We start from the raw sequence: 18,563 nt of genomic DNA on the forward strand, positions 1-18,563 counted from the left end.
ATAAAAACGTCATTGTTTTATTGGAAGCGTTAAATTTTACAATGAAACTACACAATTTTTAGTGTAGTTACACTATTTTCCGCATCATTACATTGTAAAGTTTACAATATTGTAAAAGTTTTATAGGATAGGGCCTAGGTGTGTTTTATTGACAATTTTTCTGTAACTAGGGGCGTTGCTAGGTAATATTGAGCGTAGGTGGTTGTACAAAAATATCATTTATTAATATAAAAAAAAAGATTTTTGAATAAGGTTTTCACCGTTTGATTTCTTAATAAATTTGCTTTTTAAATTATCTGAAAAAAAATTTTTTTTTTGAGAGGTTTTCCCCCTTAAATATATATTAACTTAAAAAAATATTGACTTAAAAGAACATTAACTTGAAAAAATATTAACTTAAAAAACTATTTAAAAAAACTATTAAAAACAATGAATGAGGATAAATTTACTAAAAACTAGGGTTTTATTGAATATTTTATTTAACATAATATTTCATATATTATGTTTTTGATTGCGCTAAAACAGCTTTGAATGACAAACGCATAAGTATCTTGGCAGCAGTTGAGTCGAAATGAGGATAATTTGATGATCACGTGATGATCACCTGCATATTTTATGACAACTTAAACTTATCTAAAGTTTTTTTCACTCCATCAAAATATAGAAAATATTTATGCAAAATAAAAAATTAAATAAAAAGCCATCAGTGTTATAACATTAAATATATCTATATAATACATATGTACAAAAATTTATTTTTTCAAAACAATTAATTTTTATGTGACCGTCGTTGAGCAGGTGTTATTGCTAGTATCGCCAATTTCGGTTAACTTTGTTTTTTCTTGCATGCATTTATTAAGACTTTTTTTCAAGCGATACGACGAGAATCGAGACATTGCTGAGTAGCTCATTGAGTTTTTCATAGATTTTATTATATTTCGAGCATTCTGAAACGTTACAAAAAATAAAATACAAATCGAATTTTTATTAGGCGCTGCGTTACACAACTTAACCAAAAAAATTGATTTACCTGATCAAGAATATATTTTTTAGGAATTTCAGGCGTAAGCTTTTTAACATTGATTATATCGGTCATTTGATTTATAGAAGGATTAAGTCCTACGTACTCTTGAAACGGAAGTCGGTATGGTTCAGCAACACCTTGTTTTAAAATTGTAATTATTAGCATTCATGTAAAGAAAATAAGTTTTTATTTAGGGGGTTAGGTTATTTTCAATTAAAGCTAAATTTTTTAATCTTGCTAGTAAAACTTTAAAAATTTAAAACTTTCTGGATTCCTGTCAGCAACCTCATTTAGACGTCAAGTAAAAAATACATTTTGAATACCGATGTCTAAATGACATTAAATATTCCATCCTTATACTTGATGTCATTTAGACATGAGTATGAGGATGAAATACTTGATATCTAAAGGATTAAAAAAAAAAAATTAACTTAGATCTTTACAGTTTTTTTTGTGTTGAACGTGAAAATGATGCACAAGTACACAGAACAAGAGGATTGATTATCATATACAGTACAATCTCTCTAATTCGAATCTCCCTAATTCGAAAATCTCCATAACTCGATTAAATGTTAAGTCACCGTGAAATGTCACCGTAATAAGTCAACTTTCTATAATTCGAAAATCTTATTTTTTGCGATAAAGTTCGAATTGGAGAGATTGTATTGTATCTTTTATTATTATTGTAGTGCAGGCTCAAATTAATTTGAGCACAATAAACAGGTCAAAGTGTGTACACTATAGATTAATTGAGCATAATATTTTATGCTTTTGTAGTTTTTACTATAAAATTTGAGAACTCATAATAACATAAGAATGAAATACTTGATGTCATTTAGACATGAGTATAAGAATGAAGCTAAATGAGGTTATCTTCATATTTAGATATATGAGGATAAAATACAAACATAAAGAAACATTAAGAATTAAAAAAAAAAAATTAAAATTTAGAAAATACCTTCTATTTCGTATCTCAGTAATATTTCCCACATGACTAAGCTGAAAGAATACATATCAGCTTTCTGATAGAAAGAGACAGTCTGATTAGAGTAGTAGGGATTCTCAAGAACTTCAGGTGCCATATATCTTGGATTAGGAAGTTTTGCCTTTGATGAAATCAACTTAGATTCACCAGCATTTTCTTCAACCGCAAGGGCTAAATCACTAATGCAACATTGCAAGTTATCTTTCACAAGAATATTTCTACTAGAAATATCCCGATGAGCTATTGCTGGTTTACCATGTGAGCCACTTATAGGATTGTGGAGATAACGTATTCCACAAACAGAAGAATATACAAGACGGAAAAAAATTGAGAAATCAAATGAATGATTTTGCAAAAAAGTACAAAGAGATCCAAAAGGATGATACTGTGTAATTAACATCCTAGCAACCGTGTTTCTTTCAACAATATCAGCACCAATAAAACTAAGTATGTTCTCATGGCAAAGATATCCAGTTTTATAGAAATGTTGTTCTCTCTGCCAAGAGTATTCATCAGACTCATCAACAATTTTAACAGCAAGAACTTGATCTTGATATAAGCCAATATAAACAACACTAAAGCGTCCTCGACCAACTTCTTTGACAATAGAAATTTCTCTGGCAAAAGATCGTTGAGCCTAAATTTAACAAAACGATTTTTTAGGTTTTCAAAAAGAAAATCTTCTGCTAACTAGTACCATCTATCTTATTACTTTCACTTTCAGTTTTGGTTTTACCTTCATTTCAAAAAACTCAAAACTTTAATAAAATACTTTAAATATTATTTTTTAATTTCATACGAAAGAAAAAAAATCACCAATTTTGATTTCAATCCAGTACTACAAGTCGAATTTTCTGTTTTTTCATAAGGAGGAAGCATAACTTGCCTGTCACAATTTGATTTCTTTTGTTTTTTCAACTTTATATACCTGTAAATTAAACACAAAAAATTAACTTTTTATTATTTGACATATTACATATTATTTTATTGAAATAAGAAAAAATAAATAAATAAAAAACACTAAACAAACACTTGTTACTTAAATAAACACTTGTAACATAAATGTAGCAAAAAGCATGTAACTCTCTTACCTCAAGTAAATATATGCTGCAAACATGGCAAAAAAAATTATAGAAAGTGTGACAGAAACTACCAATGCAATTTGCTGGCTCTGAAATACGTGGTGTTTGTTAACTTAAAAAAAAGGGAAGATTAAAAAAACCTTTTTATTGTTAAATTTTTTTTTTTTTTATATCACCCTTATTTCTTAAATTTACAAAAATCTTACATTGATAAGATGACGTTTATATAGTAAACAATTCAATAGAATGAACTTAAAAATATAAAATTAACAAAGAAAAATTAAAAAAAAAAAAAATTCAAAATTATAATAATTATGCTGCAATTAAAAATAATAAAAAACATATAAACAACAACTTAAAATGATAAATAAACTTGATAATATTGATTTTTTAACTTTTTTTTTAAATTTTTTTCCCTTACTTTTGTTGCCTTTGTTTTCTCTTGATTTATTTTGTTTCTTTTATAAAGTTCTTTCTATCCATTAAAAAAAATACCTGCCATTTGCAACGTAATTGCAAAAAGTTAAAAAAACTAAGAAACTTAGAGAAAGTAATAAAGAATTTATTACTGGCATCACTAGGGAGGAGGAGGGGGGGGGGGAGGAATTCATTACTGGCATCACTAGGGGGGGGGGGGGGGGCGGGCTGAACCAGGTGACACCACCACAACCTGACAAAGAGGGGTGACACCAAAATAAAAAATTCAAATATGAGGAGCTCATCCTAATTTATTTTTGCTCATACTAATTTATTTTTGTATTTGGCCTAACCAATAGTTTTTAGGTTTTGACTTTTCGATATTCTTCATTAATAACTCGGGTATTTATTATTTATTATTATTCTTTATTACTTTATTTCACACAAAAATCTTTTGTTTTTTATTCAAGATCAAAAGATTGTATTTTGTGTGTCCCTACTTTTTTTAAAGCCCTTTTTTTTTTTCAGAAATTCGAAACCTGTGTTGTCAGACCTGTTAGTGAAAGTCTAGAAGGGTGACACCAACTCTAGCGATGCCACTGCTGTTCATCTATATCGATTTAATTTTTTTTTAATTTTGTAAAAAAACTTACAGCCTTCTTCATATCTCTGTTGTTCTTCAATAGGAATCTCAAGTACTAAATTCTCATTGCATCTAGGCTGATCATTGCAACATTTAAGCACCATGGGTACTGCGTGTTGAATATGCTTCTGTCGACATTGAAAAATACCTCCTAATTGTATTTTAAAATATTCAAATCAATTTGAATGAAAATTATTAGCATAGTCAAACATTATATAAACTTTAAAAAATTATAGAAACAAACTTAAAATTGTTGATTATTATTTTTAACAATTCATTATATCTATTCATTATATCTATTATTTAAAAATTCATTATATCTATTCAGCTATTGATTATTATATTCTGTATTTGTCATATAAATTATATTATTATACAATTTTTTATTATCTTAGCAGTTTTATATTTTACTTCTATAAAATGAAATATTTACTACAGTATTAATACTTTATTGTAGTAAATATACAGAAGTAAATAAATATGAGGCATTTAAGCAGACGTCTGCAGAGTACTCATATATTAAGCAGAATGTTTTTCATAAAGAAATAAATTATCAATTATAAAATTAAAAAAAAAAACCTTCAAATTCAGGAGGCATACATCCATATCTGTATTCTTTTGTTTTTGTACCTTCTAGGTATTCGAGTGTTGTAAAACATTTATAATTTGTGTTACATGTCTCATTTGTGCTTCCATGAGGGCAATGAAAACTACAAAAACATTCCAAAGCTAATACTAAAAAGAAAAACAAATTTTATTACTTTTGTTTATGATACTTTAATTTTTTTACACAATCAGTTTTTTTTTTTGTCAGCAACAAAGCTATTGATGCTGTCAGAAAAAAGAAACAACAACACATTTTGCTGATGAAGCAATAAAAAGATTATAAACATACTTTGCTAAAGCAGCAGAAAATTTTTGATACTATTGCGAATTATTTATTGTTTTATAAACATTAAATTTTAATCCAAAAATTTTAATTTTAAATGTAATTATTTAAAAATTTTAAATAAACAAAAAAAATAAAAATAAAATTTGTTTTTAACTTTGGAGTTTAAAATTATTTTAAATCAAAAATTTTATTATTAAACCATTATTAGTTTTTAAATCTTTCCATCATTCACCCCCATTTTCCATTATAACCGCATTTATCATCATAAACCCCCAGTTTTTCATTGTAAACTCTCAGTTTACACCACGTCCCTAGAAGCACCACGCTCAACTTGTTTCTCCGCACAGCAGCCTTATTCTTCAAGGTTTACATTTCAGAGTAAAAAAGTTGAAAGTGGGTTGTAACTACAGTAAAGTAGCCTTGTCAACTGTAGTGGACCTCTTGGCCTTGGTGAGGTCAACAACATAAGGAGAAAAAAAAGTTTAGTATGTAAAACTGCATTGCAATATTTGTAATGTTTACTGCTACCTCATTACTAAACACTTGAAAAATAAAAGCTGTTGTTCAATTTTTGTTAAGATTTTTAATGACTGCTATTAGGACCATTTTTTTTTTGCTAAGATCCTTAAACTATGCAACGCTAAATTTCACTAATAAAAAAAAAAAAAAGGTCAAAAGTTTTCAATTGCAGAGCTTTAAGTTGAAAAAAGAAAGAAAATAGCTAATTAAGTTTGATTAAAATTGACGCGCAGTTTAAGATCTTCTACTTAGCATTACATAATTTATCCCTAAGTCTTAGTCTTAGTCCCTAAGTCGCAATAATATTAGTGCATAGCAAAATACAGAAAAACATTTAACATTATTTATAAGTTCAATGCTTAAATAACACACATTTTTTATTCAACCCAGCATCTAGCACAAAAGTGATTTTAAAATAAAAAGAAACTGTAATAATAATTACATCAAATGAAAACTATGTAAAAACTTTAAATAATATTGTTTTTTTTTTTTTTTTTTTTTTTTAAAAATCTTCGCTTCCAACAAGGCTGCAAGCAACCACTAATTAAAGTTGGAAGTTACTGAAAGAAAAAAGATGAAGATTGTATAGCAAGATAACAATTGACAGACGACTTAAAGGATTGCAAATTATATGAATCAGGAAAGCAAGATGAAGGAAGCGAATTCCAAAGAGCTGATGTTCGAGGAAAAAAACTAGACGAATAAGCGTTTTTGGAGCACTTAGGAACAGTCACAGAAAAAAGATGAGATTTAATTGAGTGACGAGTAACACGAGAATGAATTTTAGTAGATGGCACAAGAGACGCTAGATCTTTAGAGCAGTGCCCATTATAGTATTTGTAGAAAAGAGAAAGAGAAGCAACATTACGATGATGTGACAATGGTTGGAGGTTGGCTGCAAGAGCAGGTCCAACTATGTTTACAAAGTGTTTTTGCACCTTGTCTAAAAGAGAAAGAACATCATTAGAAGAACCGCCCCAGATATGGCAACAGTATTCCATACAAGGCCGGATTTGAGATTTATAGAGATAGAGAATAGAATCCAAAGTAAGAAAGTGACGAGCTCGATAAAGAGATGCAACCTTAGCAGATGCTAATTTTGTAACTGATTTGATATATGATTTCCAAGAAAGATTGGAAGTAAGAGTTAATCCTAGAAGATGAAGAGTAGATGACTCATCGAGTACATCACCGTTCATAAATATAAAAAAATCTAAATTATTGCGATAACGATTGGCTGAAAAAAATTGAGTTTTATCTGAATTAAAGTTCACCAGCCACTTTGAGCCCCATGCTGTAGCAGAAATGAGATCCTTTTCAAGCTCAAACGCCCCCTCCAAGCAATCAGAGAGTGTTGCTTTCTTATCACGACAAGAATAAATGGTAGTATCATCAGCAAACAATGCCACCTTAGATGTGAGAATATTTGGAAGATCGTTAATGTTAATTAAAAAGAGTATAGGGCCAAGGATAGAACCTTGAGGAACCCCTGAAGTTACACAATAAGAAGTAGAGTGCTGTCCATCGAGGACAACTTTTATACTACGATTGGAAAAGAAGGATTCAATAATCTTAAAGGTGTTGCAAGATACACCATAGGAAGAAAGCTTATGGAGAAGACCAGCATGCCAAACTTTGTCAAAAGTTTTTGAAATGTCAAGTGCGATGGCCTTAACCTCTCCACCTTTATCTAATGCACGATAAAACCTATCAGTTATTACTGTTAGCAAATCAGCTGTAGAATGAGAAGTCCATATTGATGGTGAGAGAGTAAGTTATTAGATTCAAGATGAGAAACTAAGTGTTTGTTAATCAAAGATTCAAAAACTTTGCTTATGATAGGAAGAAGACTTATGGGACGGTAGTTAGACAAATCAGATCGCTCTCCAGAATTTTTGAAGATAGGGATAACAGATGCCGCTTTCCAGCAGGCTGGAAAACAAGACTCTGATAAGCACTTGTTGAATAGTTTTGAGAGTATAGAAAACAGCTCCGGAGAACACTTCTGCAAGACAATAACAGGTATGTTGTCCGGGCCACAAGCTGTAGAAGAGTCTAGGCAGGAAATCACTTTAGATACAGAAGCTGGAGTGATATGAATGTCAAGCAATGGATCAACCTGTTGGCAATATCGGGTAGAACGCAACTAGTGGAATCAAGAGATGATATTGATGAAAAGTTTTTAGCAAACAATTCAGCTTTGTCTTTAGGTGAGGTGACAAAGTCTGAACCATACAAGAGAGGTGGAATTAAAGATTTGCCCTTATTATTGATACTATTAAAGATTCTCCAAAAGTCACGAGAGCCTGATTTTTGAGATGATATACGAGATTTCATGACCTGAGAATAGCGGGTTTTGGCGTTAGACAAAACTTTTTTACAATTGTTTCTAGCAGTAATAAACAGACATCTGTTTTCTGGAGAGTTGTTTTGCTGATAAATATGGAAGTAACGGTTTCGATTGGCAATCGCAGCAGCAGGGCGTGAGGAAAATCATGGAGGAGAGTGAGGCTTGACCTGGAATCGTCGAGAGGGAACAAAAGATTCAATGCTAGCCTGAATCCACGAAGTTATGTAAGAAGCACATTTGTCGACAGGAAGACAAAAGATTTCTACCCAAGGGCACCTAAGGTGACTAAAAGTCACTGCAAGTAAACTAGAGCCACTGCAGAGTCACTGCAAGTAAACTAGAGCCAAGCCATTCAGAGTGGTGAACATTAAAGTCACCGACAACAACTATATTAGCTGATGGATAAAGAGAGAGGGCTTGATCAATATGATCAGAAATAACGTCAAAAAGAGTGCAATCTTGAGATGAAGGAGAGCGATATAGAACAAAGAGAAAGGCAATAGAGTGAAGTGATGCTAAACGAAAGCACATGAAAGAATAGTCATTTATGTTTACATAACACATTAAAACTATTTAAAGAACTAATCTAACCAAACATTGTATCAACCAAACGTATCTAAGAAAACCATAACACATCTAGAATTTTAAAAAGTAAGAATATATGTTTCTCCTTCTGGTGAAGTTTCATCTCTTTCTGAAGAAGCTTTATCTCCTTCTAATGAAATTTCACCTCCTTCTGATGAAGTTTCATCCAATCATAAAACAGAATAATAATACATAGTATAATATTAAATAACAATATATATATATATATATATATATATATATATATATATATATATATATATATATACATGTATTTAAAAAAGTCAGGAAAAAAAACAGACTTAATTTACTTTTATGATTGTTGTTGCGTTATATATATATTTATGTTAAGTTTTTTTTGTTTTAATTTTAAATGTAAGTCTGAATTATCTTCATTTGTAAATAGCGCTTATATCCAATATAATTGCCATTCAAACTTGTGTAAAAATCTATTTTACTTAACCCTTTAAGGCCCACCATTTGAAATCTTTGAGTAAAAATTATTTCCTTTAAGAAAATGGAATAATTACTGTCTCTAATGGTTATTCAAAAAAAAATTTTTAGCTGACATAAGCAGTTTTCAAGATATAGGTGGTATCCATACGGATACTATGGGCATTAAGGGAAGTAATCTTAGAAAGTTTGTCAAATTAAAAGTAAAAAAATTTTTATATAGATAATTCCAATATATTTCTAAATAAAAGCATAGTTGAAAATGTTCAACACTTCGAGGTCAAGAGGTCTCTGAAAAATAATTTAGTATGACTTTTTATTTATAATGAAAATTAAAAAAACAGTTTCTTGAATTGCTCATGCAAAGACACAAGTTACATTTTTTGCAATACACTCTTCCTTGGCCTGTTTTGCAAAAACGACATTTGTTTTTTCTCTCCCTGAATTCTGGCCAATGACTAATATTGTCGTATCTGGAATCATTTACTGGAATATTTAGAGGTTGCTTTTTTTTTCAGGTATTGGTGCGTTATCTGATTTTCTTTTTAATGGTCGTCCAATTGTGCTATGTATTTTTCTTGAACTAATTAAACCAGAAGCATCATCTGAAGTAAATTTTAATAAACTCATTTGAGATTTTTTAGGCACCTTAACTTGATCACAGTGACGACGGTAAACAAACCACCCATTTACTTTCGCAATATCAAGACAGTGAAAGAAAACTTTTAAGTACCATCTTCTTGTTTTTATCGTCGTTCTGTATAATGAAATCAACATATCTGCAAGATCTACTCCACCCATTGATTTATTATACTCTTGTACTACACTAGGGCAATCAATTTCAATATACTTTTTATCTTTTCGATCCCATCTCTTTATTTTGCTTACTAATCCAGGATCACAGTAAGTTGAAATCAAATTAACACATTTGTTGTCATACCATTTTGCTAAAATCGATCCCGAATTAGCATCAATTTTAAAACTTTGACTTCCTCTTCCTAGATTTTTTAAATCCTTTTCTGTAGCTAATTGACATCCTTTTGTCCGATCAGGTTGAATAGTAGCAGAAACTAAAAATCCCATTTCTTTGAGTGCAAGACATAACTGCATTGAACAAAACCAATTATCAAAAAAAAACTTTAAAATTATGATTTTTTGATAATTTCTCTAACAACTTTAATACTACATAGGCACCAGTGCATTTCTTACCATTGCGAGATGAACCTGAGTATAAAAAAAAGTCAAACATAATGCCAGATTTCCCTGCCGGAACAAAATTTTTAAAACCCCATTTAATCGGCTTCTTGGGATTATACTGCCTAATGCCACTGTATTTTGTTTTAGCTGGTATAATTTGCTCATCAATGGATTGTTCGATTTCAGGTTCAATCATTGTGCAGTTATTTCTAACGTGATCCAAAACTGGTTGTATTTTAAACATTTTATTGTTTTTGTTTTCTAATTCGTCTTTTCTTGAATTATCATTAAAACGTAAGCATTCTCTTAAACACATATACCGATTTCTTGACATAATGTCAGCTATTGGAGGGTACTTTGTTTCAGCTGCCCAATACATTCGGCAACTTGGAAACTTTACAATTGACATAAGCATCTGTATACCAATTAATTGCTCAATATTGCCTGAAGTAGTAACTATTGACTTTGATTTTTTTTGGACACTATATAAATTGGTTTGTTCAGCAATAAGTTCGTTTAATTCATTTTTCCAAAACATCTGAAAATAGTTAAGAGGCGTTATGCTATCTGTACTACATGGTGGAAGAGAAAATCTTGTGCCATAAAATTCTGTATTAATATTAAGTTGTTTAAATGAGTGCCATCTATACTTATGGCTGTCATATTTTGAAAGATCATCAACTTCTATATTATTATCATCAATAGCCTCACTTTGAACTTCAGCATGTTCTTTAAAATTGTCATTATTTTCTTCCATAACAATGTTATCTATTCTTAGTGATACTTCAAACTCAATTTCATCAATTATATCACTGTCAATATCAGAAAGTTCAGAACATAATGCTGGATTTAAAATAAACTCAAGAGCTTCTTCAGTTGTATAATAGTTTTTCTTAGGCATTTATATTTTTTACTTGCACAATAATGATAAAAAAAGAGGCAAATAACTACAAGAAAAAACATCTATTAAAACTTACACTCCTAATAACAAGCATTAAATCACTTGGAAGGGATTTAATATATCTTAAGAGGGAGAAATGCTTTTAAATAAATTCGCAAAGTACTAATTCATAGTGTTATGTTTCTGAATATAATTCTCTCAAGATAAAATGTTTATATAAAAGCACATAATATTATTTTAACACATTCTGCCCGTAGTAGCCATATGGATACCATGAAAAAGCAACATTAATAAATAGCTTTTTAAAAACATCTTTAGCATTCAATTGGTTTCCCCATGCAGTCCAGTCCTTTAAAAACATTTTTTATCAAAAAAGATAATCCAAATATTTACATAGACCCCTTTAATTAAAAGAAAAGGAAAGTAACTTTTTAGGAGCGTGATACCACTTCAAGAAGAATTTGATTTTAGAACAAATAAACACTGCTATTTACCATTAAACCACAATGAGTTATTAGGTAAATGGTCAAACTTATTAAATTAATATAATTTGTATTAAATAAGATATTATGATACGGTTTAAATAGTTAGTAAAACCACTGCTATACATTTGGATATCGTGGGCGCTAAAGGGTTAATCGTCAAAATGGTTTTTTATAAAATTAATTACTTCTTTTATCTTACCACTTATAGAATAATTTAAAAGTTAAAAAATGATAAAAAGTTGCTTAACAGAAATTGCTTTAGGCGTCTGCAATAGAAATTGCTTTACAATCTGCAAAGCGATTAATTTATTTACTTTTTAAATATAAAATGTTAGACAATGGTTCAGAGATCAATACTTTTTATTTTTATAACTTTCTGCTGTAGAACATTTGTCAGCTATGCTTTTTCTGCACTTTTTTGCATGATCATCAATAGATTCTTTATCTGTTTTGCACCGTTCATGTGAGGCATTTTTTTTTTCAGTGTTGAATTTATATTATAAAGACATTCTTCAACTTTTCTGTTTTTTCAATGGAATACTATTTTTTTACAAAACGAAATTTCTAATATATAAAAAAGATAATTTGAATGAATTAAAAAGAAAAAAATATTGTTACAAAAATTGAGTGAATTTCCGGAATACCCCAAAAAAAACTCATTTATGCTGATATAACTTTTCATCTCTCATTCATGGGACTGATCTTATTACCTCTCCAAGGATAAAACTGAACTATTTGCAAAGAACTTTTCTTTTAACTCAACTTGTGAATCTTATGGCCATACTCTTCCAGTTAAACAGGTTGCTAAAGTCTCAATTACACTCTTCTACGGGTTGTGGTACAGACTACATTTCAGCCATCTAAATTATGTCTTCCTGCTTGCTGGAACATGGCATTTATGGTTCTGGTTTTTAAAAACACTGGAAAACATTCTGACCCCTCCAAATATCATCTGATCAGTCTTCGTTTTATTATTAGCAAGTTGTTTGAGTTTTTAATTTACGGCAAACAACTATCACAATACTGCTGACATAACTACATTGATGAATGGCAACCCTCTCACTGAGTCCTCTTCTTACATCTTCTTGGATAATCATTTGCTTCTCTTTATTGTGCTAGCCATTTTCTTACTCATGATTCCATTCTCTACCTCTACAAATCTCTTATTCGCCCCTGTATACTGTTGTCATATCTGGGTTGGTTCTTCTAATGATGTCCTTTCTCTTCTATAAAAGGTCCAAAAAGGCATTGTAAACATTGTATTTGTCTTGTTTTGATCCCTGCACTTCATCCCATTAGAACTCTCTCCCATATCCATTTTTTCTTGACTCATACAATCTACAATTTTTCTTCTGTCAACCCTTTCCTTGCTTTTAACACTTTTAATTTCTTGTTTTTTTGTCTCTCAATACTCAATAGAGGTTGCTTTCAGCCTTGTTGGGAGAGAATGAAAAATTTAAAAAAAATTTATATATATATGTGTATATATATATATATATATATATATATATATATATATATATATATATATATATATATATATATATATATATATATATATATATATATATATATATATATATATATAATCAGGAGCTATTCTAGGCTATTTTCGACAGCACTAATTGTATTTTGGCACCAATTTGGGTGCCACCCAAATTCGACTTTTCTTTTATACAGCAAATATTGCTTTTTTTTGCGAAAAAATGAAAAAAAACATTCGGCAATATTTTTGGCAAATTTCGCTGGCATGGGGGGTACCGCCACCCAAATTATTTTCCTAGAATAGCCCTGTGTATATATATATATATATATATATATATATATATATATATATATATATATATTTATATATACATGTGTGTATATATATATATATATATATATATATATATATATATATATATATATATATAACAGGGCTCAAAATAATGAACTTTTTTCTACTGGACAATTTGTCCAATAAAGACTCAAGTTTGCCAGACATGTTCGATAAAATTTAAAGAAGTGCAATCGAACGCCGTTCCTGACAACTCTAGGCATTTCAAAATGTGCTGAAAATAAAAAGAAAATTTGTAAGATAAATTATCTGACAAAAAGAAAATCTTAAAGAAAAAGAAAAAATAAAAGCTCAAAAAAATAAAATTAAAAAGGAAAATATATTTATATTATGTTTTTTAAAAATTACTATACTTTGCTTTGTAAATTATTAAATACATAAATTATTACGCAAATATATTAAATACATAAATTATATAATTATTAAATATGTAATAAAAATGTATAATAAAAATACAAAATTATTAAATACATAAATTACTAAGTAAATAAATTAAATACATAAATTATTAAGTTTACTTATTACTTTATTAAATAAAGTAACAAATTAATTATAATGTTTACAATAAACCCATTTCCCATTTCATTTAAATTATCAAAGAATATTATATGTAATTACATTAATATAAATATGTATTTTTTTATAAACCTTTACAAACTTTTTCTAGGATTTACTTTATAAACTAACGTTTGTTGTTACCTAACGTTTGTTGTTACCTAACGTTTGTTGTTACCTAACGTTTTAATAGCTAAAAATTTTTGCTATTAAAAGTTTAATAGCAAAAATTTTTAGCTATTAAAACGTTAGGTAACAACTCAAATTTAATAGTGCAATAAAAAGTACTGGTTTCTATAAGCATGAAAATAACTATGATGTTAAAATTTTTATAAAATAAATTTTAAAGGGGTTTTAAAAGCTAATGTATTTGTTTGAAATTTATTAAAATCATCGACCAAAAAATAAAATAAATATGAAATTATAAATTTAAATTAATAACTAATTGCACCGTTTTAATATGAATGATAGAAACCGGGCTACTTAATTCAAATGTAATGCATTGGCCTTATTTAAAATATGAATTAACTCCAAAAATTGATATATTTTATTTATGTAGCCGTGTGTTCAACTTCAATTTTGTTTTGTATAAAAAATAAAAAGTTCAAAAATTAAAGTTTATATACAATACTGAGTTTATTAATAATCTTGGAACAACTAAAATGATTAGAAAATAAATGCACATAAAATATGTCGGACAAAATGACCGATAGATGTTGTTTTTTTACTATACAAGTGCCAGACAATGTCCAGCATTTATTTCGAGCCCTGTAAATGTATATATATATTTTTTTTAACATCTTCCCTTCCAACAAGGCTGCAAGCAACCACTAATTAGAGTTGTAATTTACTGGAAGAGAAAAGATGAAGAGCAAGATAACGATTGAAAAACAAGATTATAAAACAGAATGAATTTTTTTAAAAAAGTCATAAACCTCAATAACGTATTACTTATTTTTAAAATTTATTTTGAAAATTAAAATTAGAACTACTAATATACCATATCTTTCAATAAAATAATAAAATAAACTAAACTATTGAAATTTAACTAAACTCCAGAAGTAATTAAAACTTAAATGAAAAAACTATATGCATTTTAAAAATAAAGTAAAACTGATTGACACTTTATGGGTTTTCTGTGTTAGTATAATACTACACTATTTTAATAATTGAAGTTAAAAAAAAAATTAATAAAAGAGGCAGGTCCACTAATTAACGACAGCTCAAAAACAGATTTCTTTAAAATCATATTTAATGTTTTACATTACAGTTTTCCTCTTTTTAAAGAGTTAAATGTAACTTTATACTGTTTTTTTTTTAAAGTTTTTAACATTTCATACCTAAGATAAGAGACTGAAACGAACACTTAATCTGGACTTTAAAATCAACAGAAACATATCATATTACCAGGTGAGTCACCTTTTATGCTACAATATGATAATTGAGAAAGAATATGAAAAAAAAGGTGGATCATATAATTCAGAGTGTACAAATTTCACAGCAAAACATGATTTAAAAAGTCATGGGGTGCATTTGCTGCTTATGACATAGGAAACATGTATAGAGTTGATATAATAATCAACCAACATAAGCAACATTATATTTTAACTCACCAATTCAAACTAAGAATATATAAAATATATATACACATCTATTTCAGCAAGATAATGACCCAAAGTAAGAAAAAATAAAAGATATATAAAAAATGCTGGAAATGGAATATATACAAAATGCTGAAAATGATGTGACATGCACCACAGATGCCAAGCTGTAATCGATGCAAACGTTATGCAACAAAGTATAAAAATTATTATAATGCAAAAAGAATGAGTTATTTTTTATTCAGTTGTAATAAAGTAAAACTATTCTGTTTTACACAACAAAGAGGCAAAAAAATAGAAACCCTATTCAATTTAATATTATTTTTTTTTTAAATTAAATTTTCCGATTTTAGTTGATTTTTACCAATTCTGTAGTTTTGTTTTACAGTTTTATTTACTTTTATTTTATTTTTAATAATGGAAAGTTTTATTTAACACATTTGAAATAAAATTAAAAAACAATTGAGCAAAGATTGAATTTGGTTGCTTTTTTTCAAAAAATAATGCTGTCTGTTTTTTTGTTTACTTTTTGTAGTCCATTTTTTGATATTTGGTCCACAAATCAAATTTACAAATTTAACAAAGTCCAACTTATTGATTTAAATTCTCAGTATGCATAAACCAGGTTACTTATTATTTAGGAAAAAGTGTCTACAAAAAATTTTTTCCCACAGGAGCAGAAACTAAAAGAGCTATAACAATAAATAATAATATTTCTAATATAAAAAGTATATTAGAAATAGTAACATTTAATAACTTGAAATAAAATTCAAAAAACTGAACAACAGCAAATGCCTAGTAAGATTTAACGTTTTTCAAATATAATGTGCTAACTAAGAAAACAATTTTCTCTTTAAAAAAAAAAAAAAGATTGAATTGCATACATTAATTTTGTAACGATTTTTTTTATTATTATTTACTAATAAATGAAAGAACAAATATAATAAACTGTACTAATAGCTTTCTTTATTCCTTTACCTTGTAAATAGTGTAGAATATAATTGCATATCAAAAAAACTAATATTATCGACATTTTTGTTCTTCAATATTAATAATATTTTCTTCAAAATAAATAAAAATCGCTTTTTGTCAGATATTTTTTATCTATTACGGACCTAGAGAACTTATCAACATTGTTTAACTGAAGACACGCCTACTCGAATAATTAAGAGCGATAGCAATTGAATAGGAAAGGATTTAAAATTATGAGTTTTTTTTCTCCCAGTAATTAGTTTTTATTATCACAATTTTTTTTTTAATATAAAAAGTTTTATTCCTAAAATTGTTTTTATAAATATAATGTAAAATTTAATTTATGAATATAAATACAACTAACTTAGATAATATTCATTTAATGGCTTTTTAGTATTTAGCTGCTCAGGATTTTTTGTCATCATAATAAACTTGCCTAGAATTGAAACCTTCATACGAAAATTCAAGTTTTATAATTTAAAGTTAAAAAAAAAAATTTGATATTTTAAATTACTAAAGTGTTTAAAATATATATTTAATATACAATAATTTTTCAGAACAATATAACTTTAAACGCTTTTAACAGATTTACTTTTTAAAAAAAAAGAAAAAGCTTAACACAAAAACAAATTTAAAAAAAATAAATAAAAAAAGGCAACTAAATGAGAAATATGTTCAATAAACTTCAATAAATGATAAAGGAAAAAGAGTTTTGGCGTTGTTTGTTATGTTTTTGGAAGAAAGGAAAAATGCCTATAGAATGAATTGTTTGATATTTGCGATTAATTATGGAAAAAACACTTCAAAAATTATTCCGAAAGAATTTCATTTTGAAGTTTAAATATAATAAAGTAAATATAAAAGAGTGTAAATAATTTGTTTGGATAAATTTTTAATCAGTTGATATTTAGAGAATCAATTTTTCTAAGCAATAACTTTGCGCATGAGTACCTATCTGCATTCTATACAAATCGACTTTTGCTTATTGCTTGGTTCAAATATTTATTGAATTACTTGAGCCGGAAATATTAAAATTGTTAATAAAATAAACTTTTTTAAGCACGTATTAAATATAAATAAATATACTTTTACAACACGTATTACGCAAGAGGAATTGGGTTGGTTGTCACGGTACCAGAGTTTTTGCGGTTTTTATTTATTACCAAAACGTCCAGACGTTCTGTACGTAATTCTCAGAGATGTTGAGGTCTTATTTATTTTTTACAAAACCGTTTAGACGTATTAGACGCTTATTACAGAGATCAAAGAGTCGGGCATGGTGACATGCCCGAACTATTTGATGTCTGTAGTAAGCGTCTCTGCATAGAAAAATGGCTGAAGTGGAGTGTCTTAAGGATCGGAAGATTGGTCGTTTTCGTATATTGTATTTCTAAACGATCTGGTTGATAACTTAACTACTAATTTATAATAATAACAATAATAATAATAACAATAATAACAATAATAATAATAATAAGACTTAATGTTAACTATTATCTGAAAATGAGCTTGATAGTATTAATAAATGACAACTAATCCATAACTTTCCAATCAATTATTTTTTTATTTTAAGATTTTTAAACTTAAGTAAAATATTTTCTGATATAAATTGTAGTTTCTGCTTTTTTTAAAAATCTTTTTTTGGTGAATGAGGCGGGATATTATTTTGACAAGCATTATTATTGGTCATTTCCATTTCTGTGTGAGATTTTTTGTTCTTCTTTGTTTTTACAATTAGAAGCCTGAGACTTAAAGCAATATATATACTATTATGATTATCTTTAAGAACAGTTATAACATAAATCATATTTTAGGCTAACCGAGTGTTTAAATGTGTATATTTAAACATTCAGTTAGCCTAAAATATGATTATAATCCTTTAACTTTCTGGAAATCTTTACTAATATATAAAGTTTATCATCATCATCATCATCATCATCATCATCATCATCATATATATATATATATATATGTATTAAAAAGAAACTTTTACATGAAATAAATAGTATTAAAAAAAAAAGGCAGGCTCAGAGAAGATAGGAGTGAAAGTTACCACAATCTT

General features: G+C 27.8%; 1 protein-coding gene across 1 annotated transcript; it reads right to left on the reverse strand.

The window, feature by feature from the left end:
* Window positions 1–707: 707 nt before the first annotated feature.
* On the reverse strand, window positions 708–16,708 carry LOC136071791 (bone morphogenetic protein receptor type-1B-like). The gene is made up of 8 exons (XM_065797085.1): window positions 16,508–16,708; window positions 4,731–4,886; window positions 4,162–4,302; window positions 3,101–3,203; window positions 2,826–2,937; window positions 1,983–2,646; window positions 1,031–1,161; window positions 708–947 (listed from the first exon to the last, which is right to left on the reverse strand). Exons 1-8 carry the CDS (start codon window positions 16,560–16,562, stop codon window positions 777–779), a joined length of 1,533 nt encoding a protein of 510 aa, XP_065653157.1. The 5' UTR covers window positions 16,563–16,708; the 3' UTR covers window positions 708–776.
* Between the last annotated feature and the right edge of the window lie 1,855 nt (window positions 16,709–18,563).

The sequence above is a fragment of the Hydra vulgaris genome, chromosome 05 (genome assembly GCF_038396675.1).
Source record: "Hydra vulgaris chromosome 05, alternate assembly HydraT2T_AEP".
In the NCBI taxonomy this organism is placed as follows: domain Eukaryota; kingdom Metazoa; phylum Cnidaria; class Hydrozoa; order Anthoathecata; family Hydridae; genus Hydra; species Hydra vulgaris.